Source organism: Lissotriton helveticus, chromosome 6 (genome assembly GCF_964261635.1).
Source record: "Lissotriton helveticus chromosome 6, aLisHel1.1, whole genome shotgun sequence".
In the NCBI taxonomy this organism is placed as follows: Eukaryota; Metazoa; Chordata; class Amphibia; order Caudata; family Salamandridae; genus Lissotriton; species Lissotriton helveticus.
In genome coordinates this window covers 162,542,711-162,564,064 of record NC_136067.1, presented here as the reverse complement: position 1 = coordinate 162,564,064, position 21,354 = coordinate 162,542,711, and the positions used below count along the sequence as shown (strand labels likewise).

General features: G+C 43.6%; 1 protein-coding gene across 1 annotated transcript in view; it reads left to right on the top strand.

Moving 5' to 3' along the window:
• Positions 1–21,354, top strand: part of PARP1 (poly(ADP-ribose) polymerase 1) — a 468,102-nt gene that overhangs the window by 45,093 nt on the left and 401,655 nt on the right. The window contains exon 3 of the mRNA XM_078647552.1: positions 17,914–18,032. Coding sequence (XP_078503678.1) covers positions 17,914–18,032 — 119 coding nt within the window. The remainder of the gene's footprint in view (positions 1–17,913; positions 18,033–21,354) is intronic.

The window sequence follows — 21,354 nt, the reverse complement described above, 5'->3', positions numbered from 1 at the left end:
TTGTGAGTGTGAGAAGCTTGCACCTCAGCTGCCTGTGGTCTCCTTGTGAGTGTAAGAAGCTTGCACAGCTGCTGCCTGTGATGTTGTACTCACTACTCTACTCACTACTCTACTCTACTCACTACTCTACTCTACTCACTACTCTACTCACTACTCTACTCTACTCACTACTCTACTCACTACTCTACTCACTACTCTACTCACTACTCTACTCACTACTCTACTCTCTACTCACTACTCTACTCACTACTCACTACTCTACTCTCTACTCTACTCTCTACTCACTACTCTACTCTCTACTCACTACTCTACACTCACTACTCACTACTCTACTCACTACTCTACACTCACTACTCTACACTCACTACTCTACACTCACTACTCTACACTCACTACTCTACACTCACTACTCTACACTCACTACTCTACACTCACTACTCTACTCACTACTCTACTCACTACTCTACTCACTACTCTACTCACTACTCTACTCACTACTCTACTCACTACTCTACTCACTACTCTACTCACTACTCTGCACTCACTACTCTGCACTCACTACTCTGCACTCACTACTCTACTCGCTACTCTACTCACTACTCTACTCACTACTCTACTCACTACTCTGCACTCACTACTCACTACTCTACTCACTACTCTACTCACTACTCTACTCACTACTCTACTCACTACTCTACTCACTACTCTGCACTCACTACTCACTACTCTACTCACTACTCTACTCACTACTCTGCACTCACTACTCACTACTCTACTCACTACTCTACTCACTACTCTACTCACTACTCTACTCACTACTCTACTCACTACTCTACTCACTACTCTACTCACTACTCTACACTCACTACTCTACACTCACTACTCTACACTCACTACTCTACACTCACTACTCTACACTCACTACTCTACTCACTACTCTACTCACTACTCTACTCACTACTCTACTCACTACTCTACTCACTACTCTGCACTCACTACTCTACTCACTACTCTACTCACTACTCTACTCACTACTCTACTCACTACTCTACTCACTACTCTACTCACTACTCTACTCACTACTCTACTCACTACTCTACTCACTACTCTACTCACTACTCTACTCACTACTCTGCACTCACTACTCACTACTCTACTCACTACTCTGCACTCACTACTCACTACTCTACTCACTACTCTACACTACTCTACTCACTACTCTACTCACTACTCTACTCACTACTCTACTCACTACTCTACACTCACTACTCGCTACACTACTCACTACTTTACTCGCTACACTACTCGCTACACTACTCACTACTCTACTCACTACTCTACTCACTACTCTACTCACTACTCTACTCACTACTACTCACTACTCTACTCACTACTCTACTCACTACTCTACTCACTACTCTACTCACTACTCTACACTCACTACTCTACTCACTACTCTACTCACTACTCTACTCACTACTCTACTCACTACTCTACACTCACTACTCTACACTCACTACTCTACACTCACTACTCTACACTCACTACTCTACTCACTACTCTACTCACTACTCTACTCACTACTCTACACTCACTACTCTACACTCACTACTCTACTCACTACTCTACTCACTACTCTACACTCACTACTCTACACTCACTACTCACTACACTACTCACTACACTACTCACTACTGTACTCACTACTCTACTCACTACTCACTACTCTACTCACTACTCTACTCACTACTCTACTCACTACTCTACTCACTACTCTACTCACTACTCTACTCACTACTCTACACTCACTACTCTACTCACTACTCTACTCACTACTCTGCACTCACTACTCACTACACTACTCACTACTCTACTCACTACTCTACTCACTACTCTACTCACTACTCTACTCACTACTCTACTCACTACTCTACTCACTACTCTACTCACTACTCTACTCACTACTCTACACTCACTACTCTACTCACTACTCTACTCACTACTCTACTCACTACTCTACTCACTACTCTGCACTCACTACTCACTACTCTACTCACTACTCTACTCACTACTCTACTCACTACTCTACTCACTACTCTACTACTCTACTCACTACTCTACTCACTACTCTACTCACTACTCTACTCACTACTCTACTCACTACTCTACTCACTACTCTACACTCACTACTCTGCACTCACTACTCACTACTCTACTCGCTACTCTACTCACTACTCTACTCACTACTCTACTCACTACTCTACTCACTACTCTACTCACTACTCTACTCACTACTCTACACTCACTACTCTACTCTGCACTCACTACTCACTACACTACTCACTACACTACTCTACTCACTACTCTACTCACTACTCTACTCACTACTCTACACTCACTACTCTACTCACTACTCTACTCACTACTCTGCACTCACTACTCACTACACTACTCACTACTCTACTCACTACTCTACTCACTACTCTACTCACTACTCTACTCACTACTCTACTCACTACTCTACTCACTACTCTACTCACTACTCTACTCACTACTCTACACTCACTACTCTACTCACTACTCTACTCACTACTCTACTCACTACTCTACTCACTACTCTCACTACTCTACTCACTACTCTACTCCACTACTCACTACTCTACTCACTACTCACTACTCTACTCACTACTCACTACTGTACTCACTACTGTACTCACTACTCTCTACTCTCTACTCTCTACTCACTACTCTACACTCACTACTCACTACTCTACTCACTACACTACTCACTACACTACTCGCTACACTACTCACTACTCTACTCACTACTCACTACTCTCTACCCTCTACCCTCTACCCTCTACCCTCTACCCTCTACCCTCTACCCTCTACCCTCTACCCTCTACCCTCTACTCTGAATGGGCGAGCGAGGAAAGCTGACATTAAACAGCGTTGCTTGACTTTGTTTCATTGCCATGGCAAAAATAGACTTTGGGGAATGCTGACTCTAAAACTAAAATGTAAAAAAAGCTTGGCACGGCGTTCATGCGTTGAACACGTTATTCTAGTATTGTTGATGGCGGCAGAAGGTGATTGCGTTACAAAGGCACTTTGGGAATATCTTGCTAACGTTAGCAGAGCCTAGGAAGGAAACAGAAAAGAGATAGATAAAAAAATAACTTGTACGTTAATTCTTTCATAACTGCTTTAAAAATTAGAAAATGCTTTTGAGATGAGAAAGAAATGCTACAATAGTTATAATAGCCCCGAATTAGGACAGTAACTGTGGTTTGTTTATTGCATTTGCATAGCGGATCACCTCTGATTAACCAATGTGCTGTGTGCATTCTTGAAAGAAGTGCGTATGTTTACAGCGCTAAATAGTACTCGTTATTATTAGTACAATCTTACTTAAAATGCATTAAAATGTAATTGCATCTAGGTTCTAAAGCCGGTAGACCACTATTTTACATATTATGGTTGTTACGTACATCTTAAGCATTAAAGAGTAAATAAACCGGGGTAGGAAAATCTCGACATTTGCGCTTTTGCAGGTGATAGGTTTGTTGAGCTTCATATAGCGCTGCATGCCACATGGGATTGGTTGTCTGATGAAACGCATTCTAATTTATGTTAGCAACTTGGTAAAAGTATATCATGGGGCCTACCACACAAGCAATGAAACGCCCGACAAACACACTGCTAGATCGTGAACGCGCGCACACCATCTGGAATGCATTACACGGCCACCCTGACAGCTCCTAATTAAGATTAATGCACTTTCCAGCACGTAGCCGCATGAAATATGCCCAAAATGGCGCCCGAAAATTACAACTGCCCAATAGCATCTAAACTACTAAAAATACATCACCGCGAACACCAATGACCATTCACATAATAAAAAAACTAAGGAATGTTTAAGGAATGTGTCTTTCGCTAGCCCGTAACACACTTTTTTTCTTTCTGTACTAATAGGATCTCGGCGCTGCGCCCCGAGCCCTAAAAACGGGAAGTTAAAATGAAACGCGCTGACAAGCAGCGCTAACACCAGTACAGAGCCGCCCCTCCGGGCAAATGTATCCAAACAGGGCGAGCAAACACGAGGACCGCCTTAAATAGGTCCTCCTGATGAGGTCTCACCTGCCCCACAAGGACGCTAAAGATGGCGCTGCCAGAGCGCCGTTGACCATCCCAAAATGGCGCCCAGAGTCGGAGCGCTGCTGAGCCCAACCGCCCCGGAGCCCGGACCCGCTAAAACAGCGGTGATTAACAATTATATGGAGTAAGGGGGCACTCCTATATAAAAACAAGGGAAAGGAAACATCAAAGAAAACAAATACAAAAAACGGGAAGTTAAAATGAAACGCGCTGACAAGCAGCGCTAACACCAGTACAGCGCCGCCCCTCCGGGCAAATGTATTTTGTAATTACAGTATGGGTTACATACATGAGAATTGTTCAGGAGGTATGTAGTACCAGTGTTGTAGTATCTCACATAACACAAGATTGTCTCAAATTTGAATTTATTTCTACAAATTAGTCACGGACTATCTTTGTATTCCCCCTATTGAAGTATGTTCAATGTAGAATCTTGTATTGGATGAATCGTAACCTGAGTTTGATTGCTACCTCCTGGGGATGCATGAGGACGGCCTCCCAGTCTATATCTTGTAGTGCTCCTTTAGTCTTTTTCCCATTTCGTTCGCAGCAGACCAAGCTTGTCTGGCATATTATTAAGTTGTGTTTTATACGTGAATGAGACAGCCTTAGCCAGAATCTCCTCCTGCAAGAGGCGACCTTCGAGCGGTGCATAGTCTGGCAGAGACTCCCCTTCTAATCCCTCCGCTAGCCATGCGTGTTTCAAACGGAGGTATGCATAGACCTGGGTATCATGGAGTTGATATCTATCCTTGTGTGTTTCAAATGAGGCCAGCCCACCCCTCTCTAGGAGATCACCTACCTTGGAGATGCCAATTAAATCCCCTTTTTTAAAACCTCTAAGCTTCCCAATCTCAGGTACGTTTCTTGTCCCACTACATTTGCCTTTCTGCGCTTTTCCATGCTTCCAGCGTTCCCTGGGCCGCCGGAAGTGGTTGCCTACTGCCCTTACTGCCATATAGGTAATGGAGAGAAGTATGTGTACTAAATTGTAGTCTTTCTACCCTAAAAGTCGAATGGTCTCTGCTAATGTGAATCCATTCATTAATCACAATAAGATGGGATGCCCTACAATATGCCCTATTATCTGGGCGGGCCAGACCCCCATTATATGGGCCTCTCTGCAAGGTCTGGAGTGCTGCCCGTGGGGAAGCTCCGTCCCATAAGAGCAGGCGCAGTTCACGGTCTATTTGGTTGAACAACGCGTCTTGAATTTTGAAGTATGTATTTTGCAACACATAGAGCAATTAAGGAAGCGTAACTATATTTTATATAGGGCTGCCCGTCCCATGTTGGTGAGGGGAAGTTTGCGCCATCTCGTGACATCATTCTGAAAATTAAGGAAAACTCTCTTAACATTACGGGTTAGGTTCTCAGTGACATTTGCAGTTATATAAAGGCCGAGATATGTGAACCCTTCCGGTGACAAAGAGACACATTCCGGGTAGGACTGAGCCTCCCGCCTCCCAGTGAGTGGGTAGAGGGTCGATTTATTCTAATTGATTCGATATCCCACCTGTCTCCCATATAACTCAAAAATCCGCAGAATTCGAGGAAGAGTCACACTCTGGTCAGTCACATACAGTAGAATATCATCCGCATATAAAGATATGCGTTCTTCATCAAGCCGTCTAGCATCATCCACGAACCCACCTAACCCAGGGGAGGCCCTGATGACGCACACAAGGGGCTCCAGAATAAGGGCAAAAAGTAATGGGGAAAGGGGGCAACCCTGTTGATTACCCCTTTGAATTGGCCAAGTGTGTGATAAGGCCCCGTTGACTCTGACCTCGAGTTTTGTGTATACCAGTACAACCCAATCTCGGAAACCCGGGCCGAAACCACATTTCTACAACACATGGATCATAAAAGGCCAATGAACAGTATTAAACGCCTTTTCAGCGTCCAGGAAGAGGAGTTGTGTTCTCTCCTGATTTCTAACGGTGTCCATCCAATTGGCCATCCTGCGGAGATTATTTTGAGTGCCACGCTTTGGCATAAAGCCAGATTGATTATCGTGAATGAGCAAAGTAATTACCGTAATAAGGTGTGAAGCGAGGACAGTAGCTAGGATTTTAATTTCTATATTTAACAATAAGTTGGGGCGGTAGGAGCCACAGTCATCCGCGGATTTCCCATCCTTATGTATCACTACTAAAGTTGCTGTTCTGAGATCCGCAGGGAGCAGTCCCACGTCTCTAGATTCTGTAAACAACTTCAGTAAATTTGGTGCCAAAAGAGTGTTGTGCTTTTTAAAGAATTCTCCCGGGTGGCCGTTGGGACCTGGGGTTTCCCCCAGTTTTAATCTTTTAATCTATATCATTTCTAACCTTATTCATAGTAGCCGTCGAGGATGTGAACACCGAGTGCTTTGGCCCCTGCATGTTCACCGTCTAAGGAAGAATCATCGCTGGTGAAACACCATCACAGGTTTGCCACATCAGTGCCTAAGCACTGGAGGTTCAGAGCTACAAGTTGACGGCAGCTCTCCCACCATATCTTCGGGGGAGTGACTATTCTCCATCAAGAATAAGTGTCAACAGCTAATCAGCAGTGTGAAAGGAACAGCTCAGCAGATTTTGTCTCTCCTCCGTTAAATCCTGTATTTACATTATCCAAAATGTGATGTTGCACATGAGGCCTTTACCTCAAAGGAGAGGTCTCAGAAGCAGGTCATTTGGGAATATTGACTGATGCTAACTCTATCAACAGAACAGCCTCTATTGTGGCGTTACAGACTGCTGCAGAATATTATTTTATTATAGTTTTTTGCAAGAAACCCCGTTTAAAGACAATTATCACAAATTCTTTGTAAACGAGATGGGATGCTCACCTGCAACATCTGTTAGTACAGGGTCAAAGAACAGAAAGAGAAAACAATTGTTTCATCATTATCTGGAATTAAGAGCAGTCCACCTAGCTCTTAAAGCATTTCTCCTATCTCTTAAAAACAGACAGCGTTCTGATTCACATGGACAATGCCACCATGATGCGCCACCTAAATAAGGAGGCACAAAATCAAGAACATCCTGGAGAGACACAATGTTTTGTCCTGGGTTCTTGCAAGAGGTCTGACCCTAGTTCGGTACATATCATTCATCAGGTGGACATTCTTATATGAAGGAAATGCATGTCACAATCCATCTAAATATACATTTCTTGGATGTGGCAAATCCATGATGTGAGGAAGTTACTAACTAGCAAACAAGTATCTTCCAGGTAGGCTGAGAGCCCTCTCATTTAGTGGGATATCTGCAACAACGGCGTGGCTTAGAAATATCCCATTAGTGGATACCTGCAGAGTGGCCACCTGGAGATCTGTACTTGCATTCAGAGGATTCTCCTGTCTAGTTTCTGACAGTTAGTCTGATGCTTGAGTTGGTAAGACCATTCTAAAGAATATATTCCGATTGAAGTTGCACCAGAGCGGACCCTTTTCATTAGGCTATCTATTTTATTTCTTATGCTCGTGAACCACATTTGAAAAGACTACTTTTAGTTTGCTACTCGATTATGTCAATGAAGATCCTGTGATGCAGAAGAAAAGGCTACTTTCTTGTAATCCTGGTATTGATTGGAAGGAATTTTCATTGAATTCGTAAACAACCCCCCCCCCCCACATCTCCCTGACTGGGTTTTATCTTGGGCATCAGAAATTCTGTCCATATACTTGCAAGGCTATGTTTCTCTAAGTTCTAATTGTAACCAGCATTTGCAATGCAATAGGTCTCGCATTAGGGAAAGTTAGAGCTATTGGTGTTGGAAATATCTCAGCCGTAGGATAAGCAATAAAAGAAAATTCACATTACTTATGCTACTGCTGTTTTTTCTTTGGAAGATAAAAAATCAAACAAAATGATCAATTGCAATTCCAATAGTTTATACTTCCACTAATGCAAGACCTATTGCATTGCAAATATACGGCAAATGGAGAGTAACACGAATGACATGGAGTGGGCGACGGTCTGGAGATAGTGTACTGTCCCTTTGTTGGCTCGCAAAAAAATACTGTGCCAAGAATTTCTTAAAGGATTGTGGTAGATAGGCATGTTAACAGGATGTTGTAAATACTAAAATGTAAACCATTGGTGACTTGCACGTTGCTAGGAAGCGGTGCTGGGCAAGTTGCATATGTCCTTGGATGTTGCCTGCTCTGAAGGTCCCTGGGTTGAGCAAGTCCCTGCCCGTTGAGCGTAACAAACTAATTTAAATTTGAAGGTAACTTTGATCATTAATGTTCCAGCTGGAGTGAGATCCGAGTTTTATCTAGTGGCTGTTTCTACTCATGCAAAAGTAGCTCACAGGATTAAGATGCCTGCTGCATAGAACATGTCCTTTTGTGCCCAAAGGTTTTCAGGCAGCAATAAAATGTATAGGTAACTTTGGTAATTAATGTTTCTGCTGGAGAGAGATCAGAGTTTCATCTAGTGGCTGTTTTCACTTATGCCAAAGTAGCGCACAGGATTAAGATGCCTGCTGCAAAGAACATGCCATCGCCATGTGCTACTGCTTCAAGGGGTTCTCTTGCACCCATTCCACTGCATCAGATCAGTTGCCCTTAAGGTAATTTGTAGGCAGGCCAACCGTGCTATCCCAGAGACTATCGGTGCTCCTCATTAAACTCTTATTTGCAACATGACTTGCAGTTTGTTATGTGTCCTATTAGTTTGTTGTATCTTATAGCCTTCCATGTGGTGATGGTGGGTGTGGCCATTTGTTAAACACCAGCGTTCTAACATTTGCAGTCCTAGACCAAAGCCCTCTGCGTTTCCAAAGGCCCACCTACAGTCTCAGGATTCTGGGAACAATGCTTCCTGATGCTGTGAGAGGAACTGAAGGTTGAAGCGCACGGTTGACACATAGCACCTGTAGTGGGTAGAACGATCGAACGTGGGCTGTGAAAAAAGAGTTCCCACAGTCTCGGAGGGTGGCCATGTTCACAGCTCCGAGCAATATTGGTGAAATGAAAGAAAGTGGAGTGGTCTGAGAATCAAGAGCATGTGGCGGACGTGTTGTAATTGCTCCTATATGGGATCATGTGTCAATTTCAATAGTATTTGTATTAAATAATAAAGCGTTTGTCTGTACTGTAGTATTCTGCGATTAAATCAAACTATACAGTCTTTAGTGGTCTGTATTTTGTTATGTCGCGGGAGAAGCTTCAATTGGTGGGAATAGATGCCTGCACATATCTCCCTTTATGCACGAGTGGAGCGCGACCTTCAGGATGTTAAGAATTGGATTGGATTAAAATTTAGATCTCTTGGCCACAGCACTTCCAGGAAATATGTCCTGAATGACACATTACAGCACGCATCACGTGACCTCACTACAAATGTTTCCCACCAGCTCGGAGGCTGCCTGGTCCTGTTTTTTTTTTCTGGACAGTTCTGTTTTTCATAATGCCCCAAATAAATGTCTGTCGCTGACCCTCGGACTGTGTTGTGCTATAAAGTGCTGCAGCTTGCGGAACAGAGCGCCTCCTTGTCCTGTGCTTTGCCCTGTATTCTTGTCACTGTGGGAATGCTGGTACTCCATTCACAGGAAGTCGAGAGTAGTCAGGTGTGTTTAAAAAATCGCTCAGGCCTGATTTATGACTGATAATTTTTCTGAAGAGAGGGACTCGTTTGGACATTAACCTCTGTGGAGATTGAGAAAAACGATCTAACCAGAGTATCATGTTGAAAACTACTACTGGAAAAGCAACTTCAAGAAACAGGGGGGGGGGGGAAGGGAGAAACAGACCTCAGTCTTTGAATGCACATCAAATGTGTTAAAGCTAAAAGCAAGATATACAGCCCTGTTTCCAACAGAGCTTAGGGGAAAATCATTTAAGAAAATAGTGCTTACAGACTGTAGATATAACAGACCGTGTAACAACACAAGTAACAAGCATTTACAATGCAATAGGTCTCGCACTGACATTATTTTGAGCTATTGACATTGTAAATGACATTGTTTTTTTGTTTTGTTTGTCTTTTGTAAAACATAAATAAAATGCATTGTAATTTAATATGGCAATTGCTAAAAAGAATTGTGCCTGCAGTAGGAGAAACTATTTAAAGAAAATAGTCCTTATAGACTAAAAAAGACTCACTATGTAACAACAGAAGTAAAAGGGCCAGTCCTCATGGGAGGTAAGAAATTAAGACAAGGCGGTACTAATGAGGGACTAACAAGCCTATTAACGAATCAGAAGCCAGTTTTTACGAAGGACAATGACACAAGCCAATGACAAATATAGGCAGAGTGGGCGGGGCTTCTGTTCCATACTCCAATACAGCATGCCTCGCAGAGTAGCGCATGCGCTGCCCAAGCTCGACCTAAACATCTGACCTAGCCCTTTGGTTCACACCAAGCAAATACTCACAAATGCCCTTCACTTAGAAAGGGTTCAATCCCCTGAGGGATCGGTTGATTGTACTTACTCACATACAATGGTTTACACCAGCTTGCATCATGGGAGCACCACACTTAGAGAGACCCATTGATGAGATCGGGCAGGCTGGCAGTGACATCCCCTTTATCAGCAGTAAAGAAGCAGAGGTACAGGCAAAGTATATATATCCAACCAGTAAGTAACACGGGGCCTAATTCTGTGCCAAGAAAGAAACTCTCTCAAGACTTAGGAATTGATGTAACAAGGATGGTGTAGGAGCCACAATGGTGGAAGTGCAGACTTTACACAAAATCCTTTCAAAATTAATTAGTGTAGTAATTGGTCTTATGGTGCTACATTTACTTCAGAAATTGAATTTGTGTCTTCATAATCAGAAACTTGAGCCCCTGCTTGTCCTGTTTCAAGACAGTTCTTTTGTAAATATTTTAAGAGCATTTTGGTTGTTTTTTTATTTTAATAAATGCAAAAGTGATCAGAGTTATTTTTCACTTGAGGTTAGATTTAACGACTATTGGGAATTGGTGGGGACTAGATGGACAGATGTATAGTAAGACAAGGCCACAGATTGGCAAGAGAGTATACTCTCTTTTTTCCCACCAATGTATTGGCGAAGGCTGTGGTAGTGACCTAAGATACTGATGCACATAAGCTGCGATCATACCAAATGAAGATGTATTCAAACGTTTTTAGAGTGCAGTGACTTCAGATTTTGTCGCATTTTCTCCCATTATATGCTTCTATCCCCAAACAATGCAAAATGTAGCACATACAGCTGACAATATCCAAGTATACCACATAACAGACATGCACATAAAAATACAAAAAAAAACCACACAAAAACTGCCAACAGAGTATTCAGGCAAAAACACACATACACCCAAGCACAAAATGAATGAATACATTAATTTATTGGTAGTATGGCGTTGAAAGAGTCTGAGGTAGAGGATGCAAAATCAAGAAGCTGGTTAGCAAAGGGCGAAAGTAAAAAGTCTACCTAGTAACTATAATTTGCCTTTCAAGTCTGAGCAATTCTAATGAGTGTGCTCCCAAATCAAGTGCAAATAACCAAGTTGTGAACGATTACCTTTGAAATTAAAGCTTATTTGTTTTGTTACTTGTGTTCATCCCATCTTTAATTAATTTTATGATTTTACTGAGTATGTTTTGTGCATAAAAAAGGGTAATGCAAATACGAGCTGAGTCATCATATTTACTTCATCTGGTTATTTTTACGCATTCTGGTGATGTCAAGATGTAATGATCTGGGTTGAGTTGATAAGGGCCCCACACATTTGTTAATGACCAGCAATTCTGAGAGGGATTCGTTCTCTGTGCGTCAAAATAGACCTCATGTTCAATCCTTCTCAAACATTCCAAGTGTGTGTGTGTGTGTGTGGGAGGGGGGGTCACCGCAGTATAGTCAACAACCCTATGTCAGATAGCGGTATTCACAGTTTGTAGTAATTAAAGTTTGTGCACGAGTCAGTTCTAAAGGGCTCTCTTTGGTCAGTTGACACTTTTCTCCATGAATAGGCCCTTATTAGTCAAAGTGTCTCCTCGGAGATCACACAATAGAATGGACGCTGGTGGCAGTTCAGAATCTCATGGTAGCTACACAGGTAGGAAGTATGGTCTTCTTGCAAGAGTTCTGTTGTTTACAACTGGACGCTAAGTAAGGTTAAGCAATGGATGTCAGAAGTGAACCTAAAATGGACGCTTTTATATTACTATCGGAAATAAAACAGCAACGTAAAAATATCCGTTTAGGTTTCCCTAGCACTAGAGGTGTGGCACGGCTGCTGATAAAGCGGGTTCCGTGGTGTTTCTTCCGTAAACAAAGTCAGTGACAAAATGAATGCCTACTGTCGATTCTCAAACAATTACCATACACAAAACACTGGTTTTTCGGAGCTGACATTGCATGCTTTACTAGTCTCCGTGGACAGACTGAGGGGGGAGATTTACAAATATTGAAATGTCGAAGTGCTGGTTGGTGACAGTGCCGCATGAGGTGGGAAAGAAGTCGGCCTGCGTAATTTTTTTTATGGCCATGAAATGTACGAAAATTCAGCCATTTATTCTCGAGATTACCACAAGCGGAAATTGCTTTGTGAGAGACATTTTCTTTCAGGCCAGCCTCCGTGGTTTCTCGCAATACTTCTGAATGGGGGCTTGGCGTGCGTTGTGTTCTTTCTTCGCTGAGGATATGCAAAGCAAATTTCAGACATTCAACACTGCCCTAGAGGAGAGTCCCTTAAAAACAGCCATGCCAAGCGAGCGCTTATACAGTAGCCAAACAAAAGGGAATATAGAACATGAGAAGCAGAAGGGGAAACGGGATTAAACTAGAATTACCGGCACTGCAGAGTTTTGGGAAAGCCTGTCAAAGTGGCAAATCCCGCTGGGGCGTAGTCGGGTGCCAGAGGCCATAATGCGATCAAAGAAAATGGCTACGGTGCTGTCCTGTTATCGAGAGGTCTGGATCCGGGTCCTGGAGAGAAGCACTTCCGGGTCGCCGCGGGCAGCGCGGCGGCCCCTTCAGGTCACTGCAGGCGGTGCGCTTCACAATAGGAACAGAAATGATCCATTAGACGAGTGAAGACGTTATAAAAGCAGACATTAAGTTACATTAGGCAAAAGTGACAATTGTGAGCAAGCGAAATTCAAGAGGTAGCAAAGAGTACATTACAGGAGAAATAGACTGGGACCTCGGCGAGAGGGAGGGTGTAACGCCCATCACTAGAAAAGGGGCGGGGCTTAAAAAAAGAGAGAAAAACGCCCCCGAATCGTGTTAAGACGGGGCCTGAACTGAGTGACGCCCCTCTCCTCCAATGGCTGGCCAGCATTTACGAGGCCAGCCAATGGAGAAGAGGGGCGTGTTCAAGCCCCCATACTAGACAACATAAAATCTCGGACTCCGCCCACTGCGTGGGACGCTAGTCCGAGACCTAAAAAGTCCAGTCCTTATTTGAGGTTACAAGCAGACAAGACGTTTCTAAGGAGGGACTACTAAGCCTATTCATGAATCAAAAGCAACCATTTAGGAAGGACAGTAACAGGAGGCAATTGAAAAGATGGGCTGAAAAATTGGGCGGAGCTTCAAGTCCATACCTGAATACAGCATGCCTCGCAGAGCAGTGCATTTGCTGCCCAGGCTCGACCTAAAAAGGACTCACTGCGGGGGGCAACTGTCCGTACGCGATGAAAGCCCTTGGCCTTTTAAAGGGACAGCAGTCTTTTTTAGGTCTCGCGACCTATCGATGCGCGCAAGCGCATCGAGCGGAGCGAGAATTCAAGTAGCCAAAATCCTCGTGAAACCAAGGGCTTCTTGCGCTGCAGTTTTCTTTAAGTTCACGTGAATCACGTGACAGCAAGCTCCTTCGTGCACGAGCTTGCCTGAGCCTTCTGCCTATCAGCCTGCCAGTTCTCCTCCCCTAATTATTCACTTCACTTGTGACTCCCCACATCAAAGCCTCAGCCTCCCTCCCAGCCATTTGCTTCCTAACCAGCCTGCCTCGCATAATTGCATCAGACCCGACACTTCAAAGGAATGCGCCCCCGAGAGCCACTTTCACGGCCGTGCATTTCTCTTCCTTCTTTACCTCATGTGAGGAAACCGCGCCACTCGCTGGGCGGTATTGGAACATGTGCCTAGGCTGCAAAATAATGAGGTGGAAGATGTGCTTATAAGGTCCCACAAGCGAGACCTATTGGCAATGCCAATGCTTGTTTACACTTGGCTGCTCCTTTTCCTCCATGATGGAGGGTATGCCTGCTTTACAATTCAAATGTTGCTGTGTTGTTTACCGGGATTATTTTAAACATACAACAGTATACATTGTGGAGAAAAATCTTGCTTAGCTAGATTTTCTGAAGGGTGCTGCATCTCATATGAACAATGGCAACTCTGTGGAACAAAATTGGATTTGAAGTGTTCCAGGGTTCACACTGAGCAGGAAAATATTCCACCATTTATGACTTCAATGAAAATTCCTACAATGCACAATCAGGACAACAAGTCTGTAGCCTTTTCATGTCCAAATGTGCTTACAGTTATTTAACAATTACTTTTTTTCCTTTGAAGGATAGGCTAGTGACTGGCCAAAACCAATGCATCAAGATTGTGTTTCTTACTGTGTATTTGTTTTTATAGCAGTCTGCTAAGGCCAATCTTTAAGCAGTCTGGAACAGTGATCTCAATGATGAGTCTGAGATAGAAGGCAGGTAGTGGGGCAGCAGGCATATACCCCAAGGAACCAGATTAGTGCTGTATCAGTCCTAAGGTTTCTGTTTTTACGGAAAAGCTACACATCCTCTGAAGAAATAGATTAAAGAGAAAAGGTAAAGCTGCAAAACTAATGGCAGGCATTGGTTGTTTAGTATGTATAGCCATTCCTTGTGGAATAATCCATACTAATATTATAAAGAGAGAGCCCAAACCTTTGAGGCGGGTAATCTCAGTAACCACAGCACCAATCACAACACCCAATAAAGCGTTGGAAAGGGCAGTTGCAGACGAAGGACATAGGCATTGCAGACGTCCACCATATACATTTAAAAGCTAAAAGAACCGTGCCAGCAAAGTAGTCCCTTGTGGGCGTGTCTGCGTTCTGCTGTGGGCGTGTGGTACGTTCCGCCCTTCATGCCATGTGAGTCGTAATTGCGCCGCATCAAGGGGCACGCTGGGGCCGTGACAAACGCTGGGGGTGTGTGCTACGTTCCGCACTTCATGCCATCTGGGTCGTACATTAATCAGATCGTCTGCTGTGGCCGTGTGCTGGGGGCGTCACAAAGGCGTTCACCTCTAAGCGTGGTAAGTAACCATTCGCAAGACTCCCTTGGAGGACTGCCCGTTGTCTCACACATACTGGGGGTGCCGAACGCAGTGTGTGGCTTGGCCTGGGTGCGTCTAAAAAGCACTCGGGCCGAAGAGCGTCGGTGTGGGTCATAAAAAAATAAGAACAGCGGGGAAACCAGCATTCAAGACTCGCACAATTCTAATTGTTAGATGGTCGCCGCTGGCCCTCAAGCGGGGGCACACGCGACTGAGCATGTCTGCGGGGACAATTACTGCAGCCTCTCATGCGCGCTGTTACTGAAATATCACATTAAACCAAATTACACGCGCCTGCTAACATCAGCCAGGGCTGTAACCGGGCTCAGGCAGCGGATCACTACACTGATTACACGCGCCTGCTAACATGAACCAGGGCTGCAGCTGGGCCTCAAGCAGGGGAACACGCGAATGACCGTATCTGAGTACACACATTACACACATTCTATTTCATACCCAGACAACGTCGGGACGGGCTGCTATAAAGAAATAAATTAGTTATTTCTTTATATATTTGGAGGGTCACAAATGGCTAACCTTGCTGGGGATTAGTTACAAAGAAAGTAATTTAAATGTTTTGCATTGATTGATATCTTATGGCCATTACCTATGTTTAGCCCCTTGAATAAGGTGTTCATATCTTTTGACTGGGTAGGAGTGTTCTGCTTAATTCAGATACTCTGTCCATCACCGCCCCCTTTATGAATAGTCTGTAATGCCAGAAACCGGTCCCCGGAAGCTTGTTTCCTTTCCAGTAAAGAATTGGCTTGGTAGTTTGGTCTGCCTTGTTCCCATGATGCACTGGGCCAGGGTCAGACTAATTTGCATGAGCCAGGTTCTGAGCTGGGATTGTGCAGTGAGCTAAAAAACGGTGATGGATCAAGCTCTGATCTTTTGACTGGGTAGGAGTGTTCTGCTTAGTTCAGATACTCTGTCCATCACCACCCCCTTTATGAATCATATCTTTTACGAAGGCAAGGTAAAATATGTCACCATCAAGTGTGTTTATTTATAAAGATCTTTGGGCCATCTAAGGATGTAGATGCGCGTAGTAGTGAAATGTGAAACTTAATCTGGATGTGATGAGGCGATGGGGAGGATCTGTCCACTGATTCCTGCTCGTCCTGTCCACTGATGACAATGCACTCTTGTGTGCCTCAGACTTGCTGTGGAGGCTAATGGACATCATTTAGATCTTGTTGCCAGTCACTAGTAGGTGTCTAAGCTTGTGCATGTTCTCGATCTTCCTTGTCTATCGTTTTTATACAATTATTCTTTTAATTCTCTTTTGGTCACTCTTGCCCGCTCAACACCACCTTATCCTATAACCTTATGCTCATTTTCTTCTTATAGTCATCCTTTTACTCTACCATAGCACTTCCCTCTGTTCTTCATTTCTTCCCTATTTCTTCCACTTTACCCCATCCTTCACTTCATCTCTGTTACTCTACATCTTCTCAGCACCTCTCTTGGACTCTGATAACATCTCTGTCTGCTCCTTACATCACCCGAGTAGCAGGGCTGCTGTGTGCCACTGGTTAGAAGTCCAAGCAGTGGGGCGAGGTACGGTGCTGGGTCATAACAATGCACATACACTGGCATTGTAAGTGTTGGGCACCAGCACGTAGTAGAGACTATTTAATGAGGTAACTAGGCAGTACTGGCCCTACCGTTCTCTACATTTCTAAAGTGATTTACCTCCCTGCCTCCAATTTTGTACTTGGAAAAATTGACCCGTCCACAATTTATTTTCTAGCCAAGTGTGGATTTTAATGAAATCCTTTTTTAGACTAGTATTTTTATTAGGTACCTCGTGTCCTAACATACCAAGAGCATAATGTCTACAGGCCCAGCCCAAAACATGGCTTATTGAACACCAAAAACCTTTAAGATACAAAAGGTAAAACAGTTGGCGTTGTCAGTGCTTGCTTCTTGTTTATTGCTGCTTCCATCCAGGAAAGTGAAGTGAGAGCTGTTCAGCATTCGTTCAGCCTGTTGTCCAGCAGCTGTGTGTTGGTGGATAGCAGGAAGTTTTAAGTGGGGCTTGCTTGTCGTTTTCTTCAAATGCATTGGGCTAGGTGCCCCTCAGGAGTCATTTTGAACAGCGGTGTAAAACATTACTTAACAACAATCTACCCTGTCCCAGAATGTTAAAAATATGCTGACAAAGACTTCTGGGTATTTCTTTCCTGCTTGCCTGTTTTTGGTGATCTGGTCCCACTGGTAAATATATTTAGAACCCAAGCTTTACATTTTGAACCTGTACCGGTGAAGTGGTCGCAGTCAAGCGGCATTACTCTACTGAGTCTACGCAAACATGCCTTTCTACACGCTTCTGCTGAGGGTTTCTCTGCACTTATGCTGCTGGGCCAAAGGAACTTCAAGAACATGTACATTGTCTACTGAGGGTCTACTCTGAGAACCTCTAGCCGCATGGTTAAATAAACTGAATGATTATGTGGCTAGCTATCAAAAGCATTTGACTGTTCCTATTGTCTAATGTTCTTTATTATTTTTCCAGGAGATGGCGTGGATGGAAAAGGGGCAGGAAAGGGACCGAAGTCACTCCATGATTTTATGGCTGAGTATGCCAAGTCAAACCGGAGTACTTGCAAAGGATGTGATGATAAAATAGAAAAGGTAAGGCGATCAAAAAGGCTTGTTGTGTCATTTTCTGTTTGACTGTGAGGGTGCCTCGCTGTGGTTCATTACTGTGATATCCATAGTAGGTAACCCTTGTGGTGTGTATCTGCTGTGCAGTGTTACTGAAGTATGAAGCTGCAGTAAAGATTCCCATCTGCTATCCTAGATGAAGGACTTGCAGAGGATGTGATGATAAAATAGACAAGATAATAAGATCCAAGGGGCTTGTGCGACCGTGTCCATTATGTTTGGGTGAAGATTGTATTTTTATTTAATGTCCTTGAAAAAGGTGACATGAATGGATTTACTTCTGTCTTAATGCATGAGGAGGCTGTTCAATGCATGACAAGTGTTAGCAGTTTCTAATGTAACGTAATGAAATCTCTCACCAATGGCTGCTTAATAATGACCACTCATAATTCTTGTGGGAGATCCACTTTTTTCCTTATAGCATTACAAGGTTTACGGTGGCTTGATAAAAATACTCAAACCCAAGTACGAAGTAGTGGAGCCTTGCTCACAATGGGGGACAAACGCAACCTTTGTATGGGCTTGTATTTACCTGCATGGTCACTTAGCCTTTCATCCTACTGAGATCTGTAAATTAAGGGCCATTAAGTTGGGACCAAGGAACAGCTTTGGTGGTAGCACAATTCTGTTACATGCTCACTGTTTTTTTCGAATTTAGGAGCAAATAGTATGGCTCCGTAAGGGTAACCCATATTTAAACCTGATGTTCTGTAAAATGACATATGTTGCGTTCAGAAGCTTTGCAAAGGGTCAGTCTCCCTGGCAGCTTGAAAATGCCTGGGTGGATAACTTAAACACCACCGACCTCTCTTGCCACTTAACATTAGCTATGCTTCTTGGCACTACAGAGTACGTGCTGCTGATGTCCCTTTGGCTTGGAATTGCGTTTTCAGAGCATGGGGCTAACACAGCAGTCCGAAGCCTTCAAGTAAGATTTGGTGATGGTTCCTCATAAAGAAGGTACAGAGTGTGTGAGAGAAAATGTCTTCCACTGCGATGCAGTTCCCATTCACTTTGTGATGGATTCCCAGTGGGTCTCCTTTCACGTATATGTAACGAATTATGTTTTATAAGTGCCTGAGGACACTAGACATGTGTCTATGAATGTGGCAATGAACACTGTGTGCTTTTAAATAAGTTCTTACTAGATTTCAGTATCACTTTTCTAATTTTATATTGAATTAGTTGTATGCAGCCCAGGTTTTTTCATCCCTGGTGTTGTACAAAGGAGTGGCGAGAAACATTGGAAGGAAGGTATATGGTCACTAAAATATATCTGATGCACTTGGTAAAGTTGTTTGCCTTTGTAGATGTGAGGTACCTTTTTATCTACAGTTCCTTTTAATTGTACAGTTGGGCTTCCCTTTCGGTATGGCGGAGGCACAGTACTTCAGGAGCATACTAGTTTGAACATCAGTCCTTGATTCTGAATTATTTCACCATAGTTATTATTAGTATTTGTTAGGTGCAAAACGAATCCTCCCTAAGGAGATCTGTCGGCGCCACAATATCAGATAGAGCAGAGAGGAGACAACTGATTAGTGACTGACTGAACAACCAGGTTTTAAGAAGTTTTTTAAACTGCCTGAGGTTGGGACAAGCGCAAATGTCGTCTGGCAGTTTGTTCCAATGGTAGGGAGCAAGATGTGAAAATGAGCGGCCACCCATTCTGATTGTATTGATCCTCGTAGGGCACAGCAGCCGCCGATAGCTACACCTCAATTGTCAGGAAGGAATATATGGTTTCAGCTTTTTTCTGAGGTAAGCCGGACCGTTCCCCTGTAGTGTTTTAAAAAACAGACACAGGAGCTAACACTGCTAGTTTCCTAATGGGCAGCCAGTGGAGTAGTTGCAGGAGAGGTTTGGAAGGTGTTCGAGAGGGCCGATTGAGGGCCAGACGTGCGGCTGTGTTCTGCACAACCTGCAGCCTAGAATGCAAATCTTCCCAAATCCCTACCAGAAGGGAGTTTCAGTGGTCGAGTCTACCTACTAGTAGTGCCTGTATGAGAGATTTTCTTGCTGAGAGAGGAATCCAGCGAAAAATCTTTCTGAGAACTCGCATCAGGCCGAAACAAGGGCTTGAGATGCTAGTCACATGCTCTTCCATGGAGAGTTTGTCATCCACAAGGAACACCTAGGTTTTTCACCCATTTTTTTATGAGTAGGGGGTTCACCCAATTCAGGCCACCAATCAGTAGTCCAGAGCTTCTCCGCTTTACCGAACAACAGAATCTCGGTTTTGCTAGTGTTCAGCTGTAAAAAAATTTGCAGTCATCCAAGCCGCCGTCTTTAAAAGGCACTTTTTAAATTTATCTCTGGACGTTGCGGGATCTGTATCAATAGTAACTATCAATTGTGTATCGTCTGCTTGTGATACAATATCAAATCCACAAGATCTAATTATGGTGGCCACATAGATGTTTAATAAAGTGGGGCTTAAAATGGAACCCTGTAGGACCCCTTTGTCTACAGCCGTAGTCTGAGAAGTGAACAAATCTAGTTGGACTCGCTGTGTTCTGTCCGCAAGAAAGCTTTCAAACCATTTCAGTGCCATTCCACAGACTCCCATCTCTCGTAACCTATGCACTAGGATTCGGTGAAAGATGGTGTCAAACGCTGCTGACAGATCGAGAAGGATCAACATGGTTGGAGTCTCCTTATCTAGGGCCAATTTAATCGTATCTGTAACCTCAGTTAATGTAGGTTCGGTGCTGTGTGACGCACAGAAGCCTGACTGGGAAGGGTCAAGTAAGTTGTTCAATTCAAGATATTCAGTTAACTGTTTATTAACTAAAGCTTCCATAACTTTCGAGAACAAAGGAAGATTAGATATAGGTCTATAATTTTGAAAATCCAGCGGATCGGCCAAGTCTTTTTTTAATATGGGTCTTATTTGAGATATCTTCCATTTCTGAGGGAAGCTGAATGTGGTTAGAGATAAGTAACAGACTTCAGTGATGGGGGCCGCAAGGGCCGAGGCCAAAGCTGAGATAATGAAAGAAGGGGTCAGGTCAAGAAGGGAACCGGATTTTATGTGGGCTAATAAGGACTGGACTTGCTCCGAAGTGATGCCCTTAAAAGCTTCCTACGGGGTAGAGATGGGCTCATCATAATTTCGTGGAACCACACTAAGTTCTGCCTGTGTGGTAAAAGAGTTATAGATTTTATTAATCTTTAGCTTAAAATGGTTTGCCAGATCATCACAGAACGTTTGAGTGTGGGATAGAAGGAGTATTAACCCTCGGGTTGGTGAAATCTTTCAGAATTTCAAACAGTTCTTGGGAAGAAT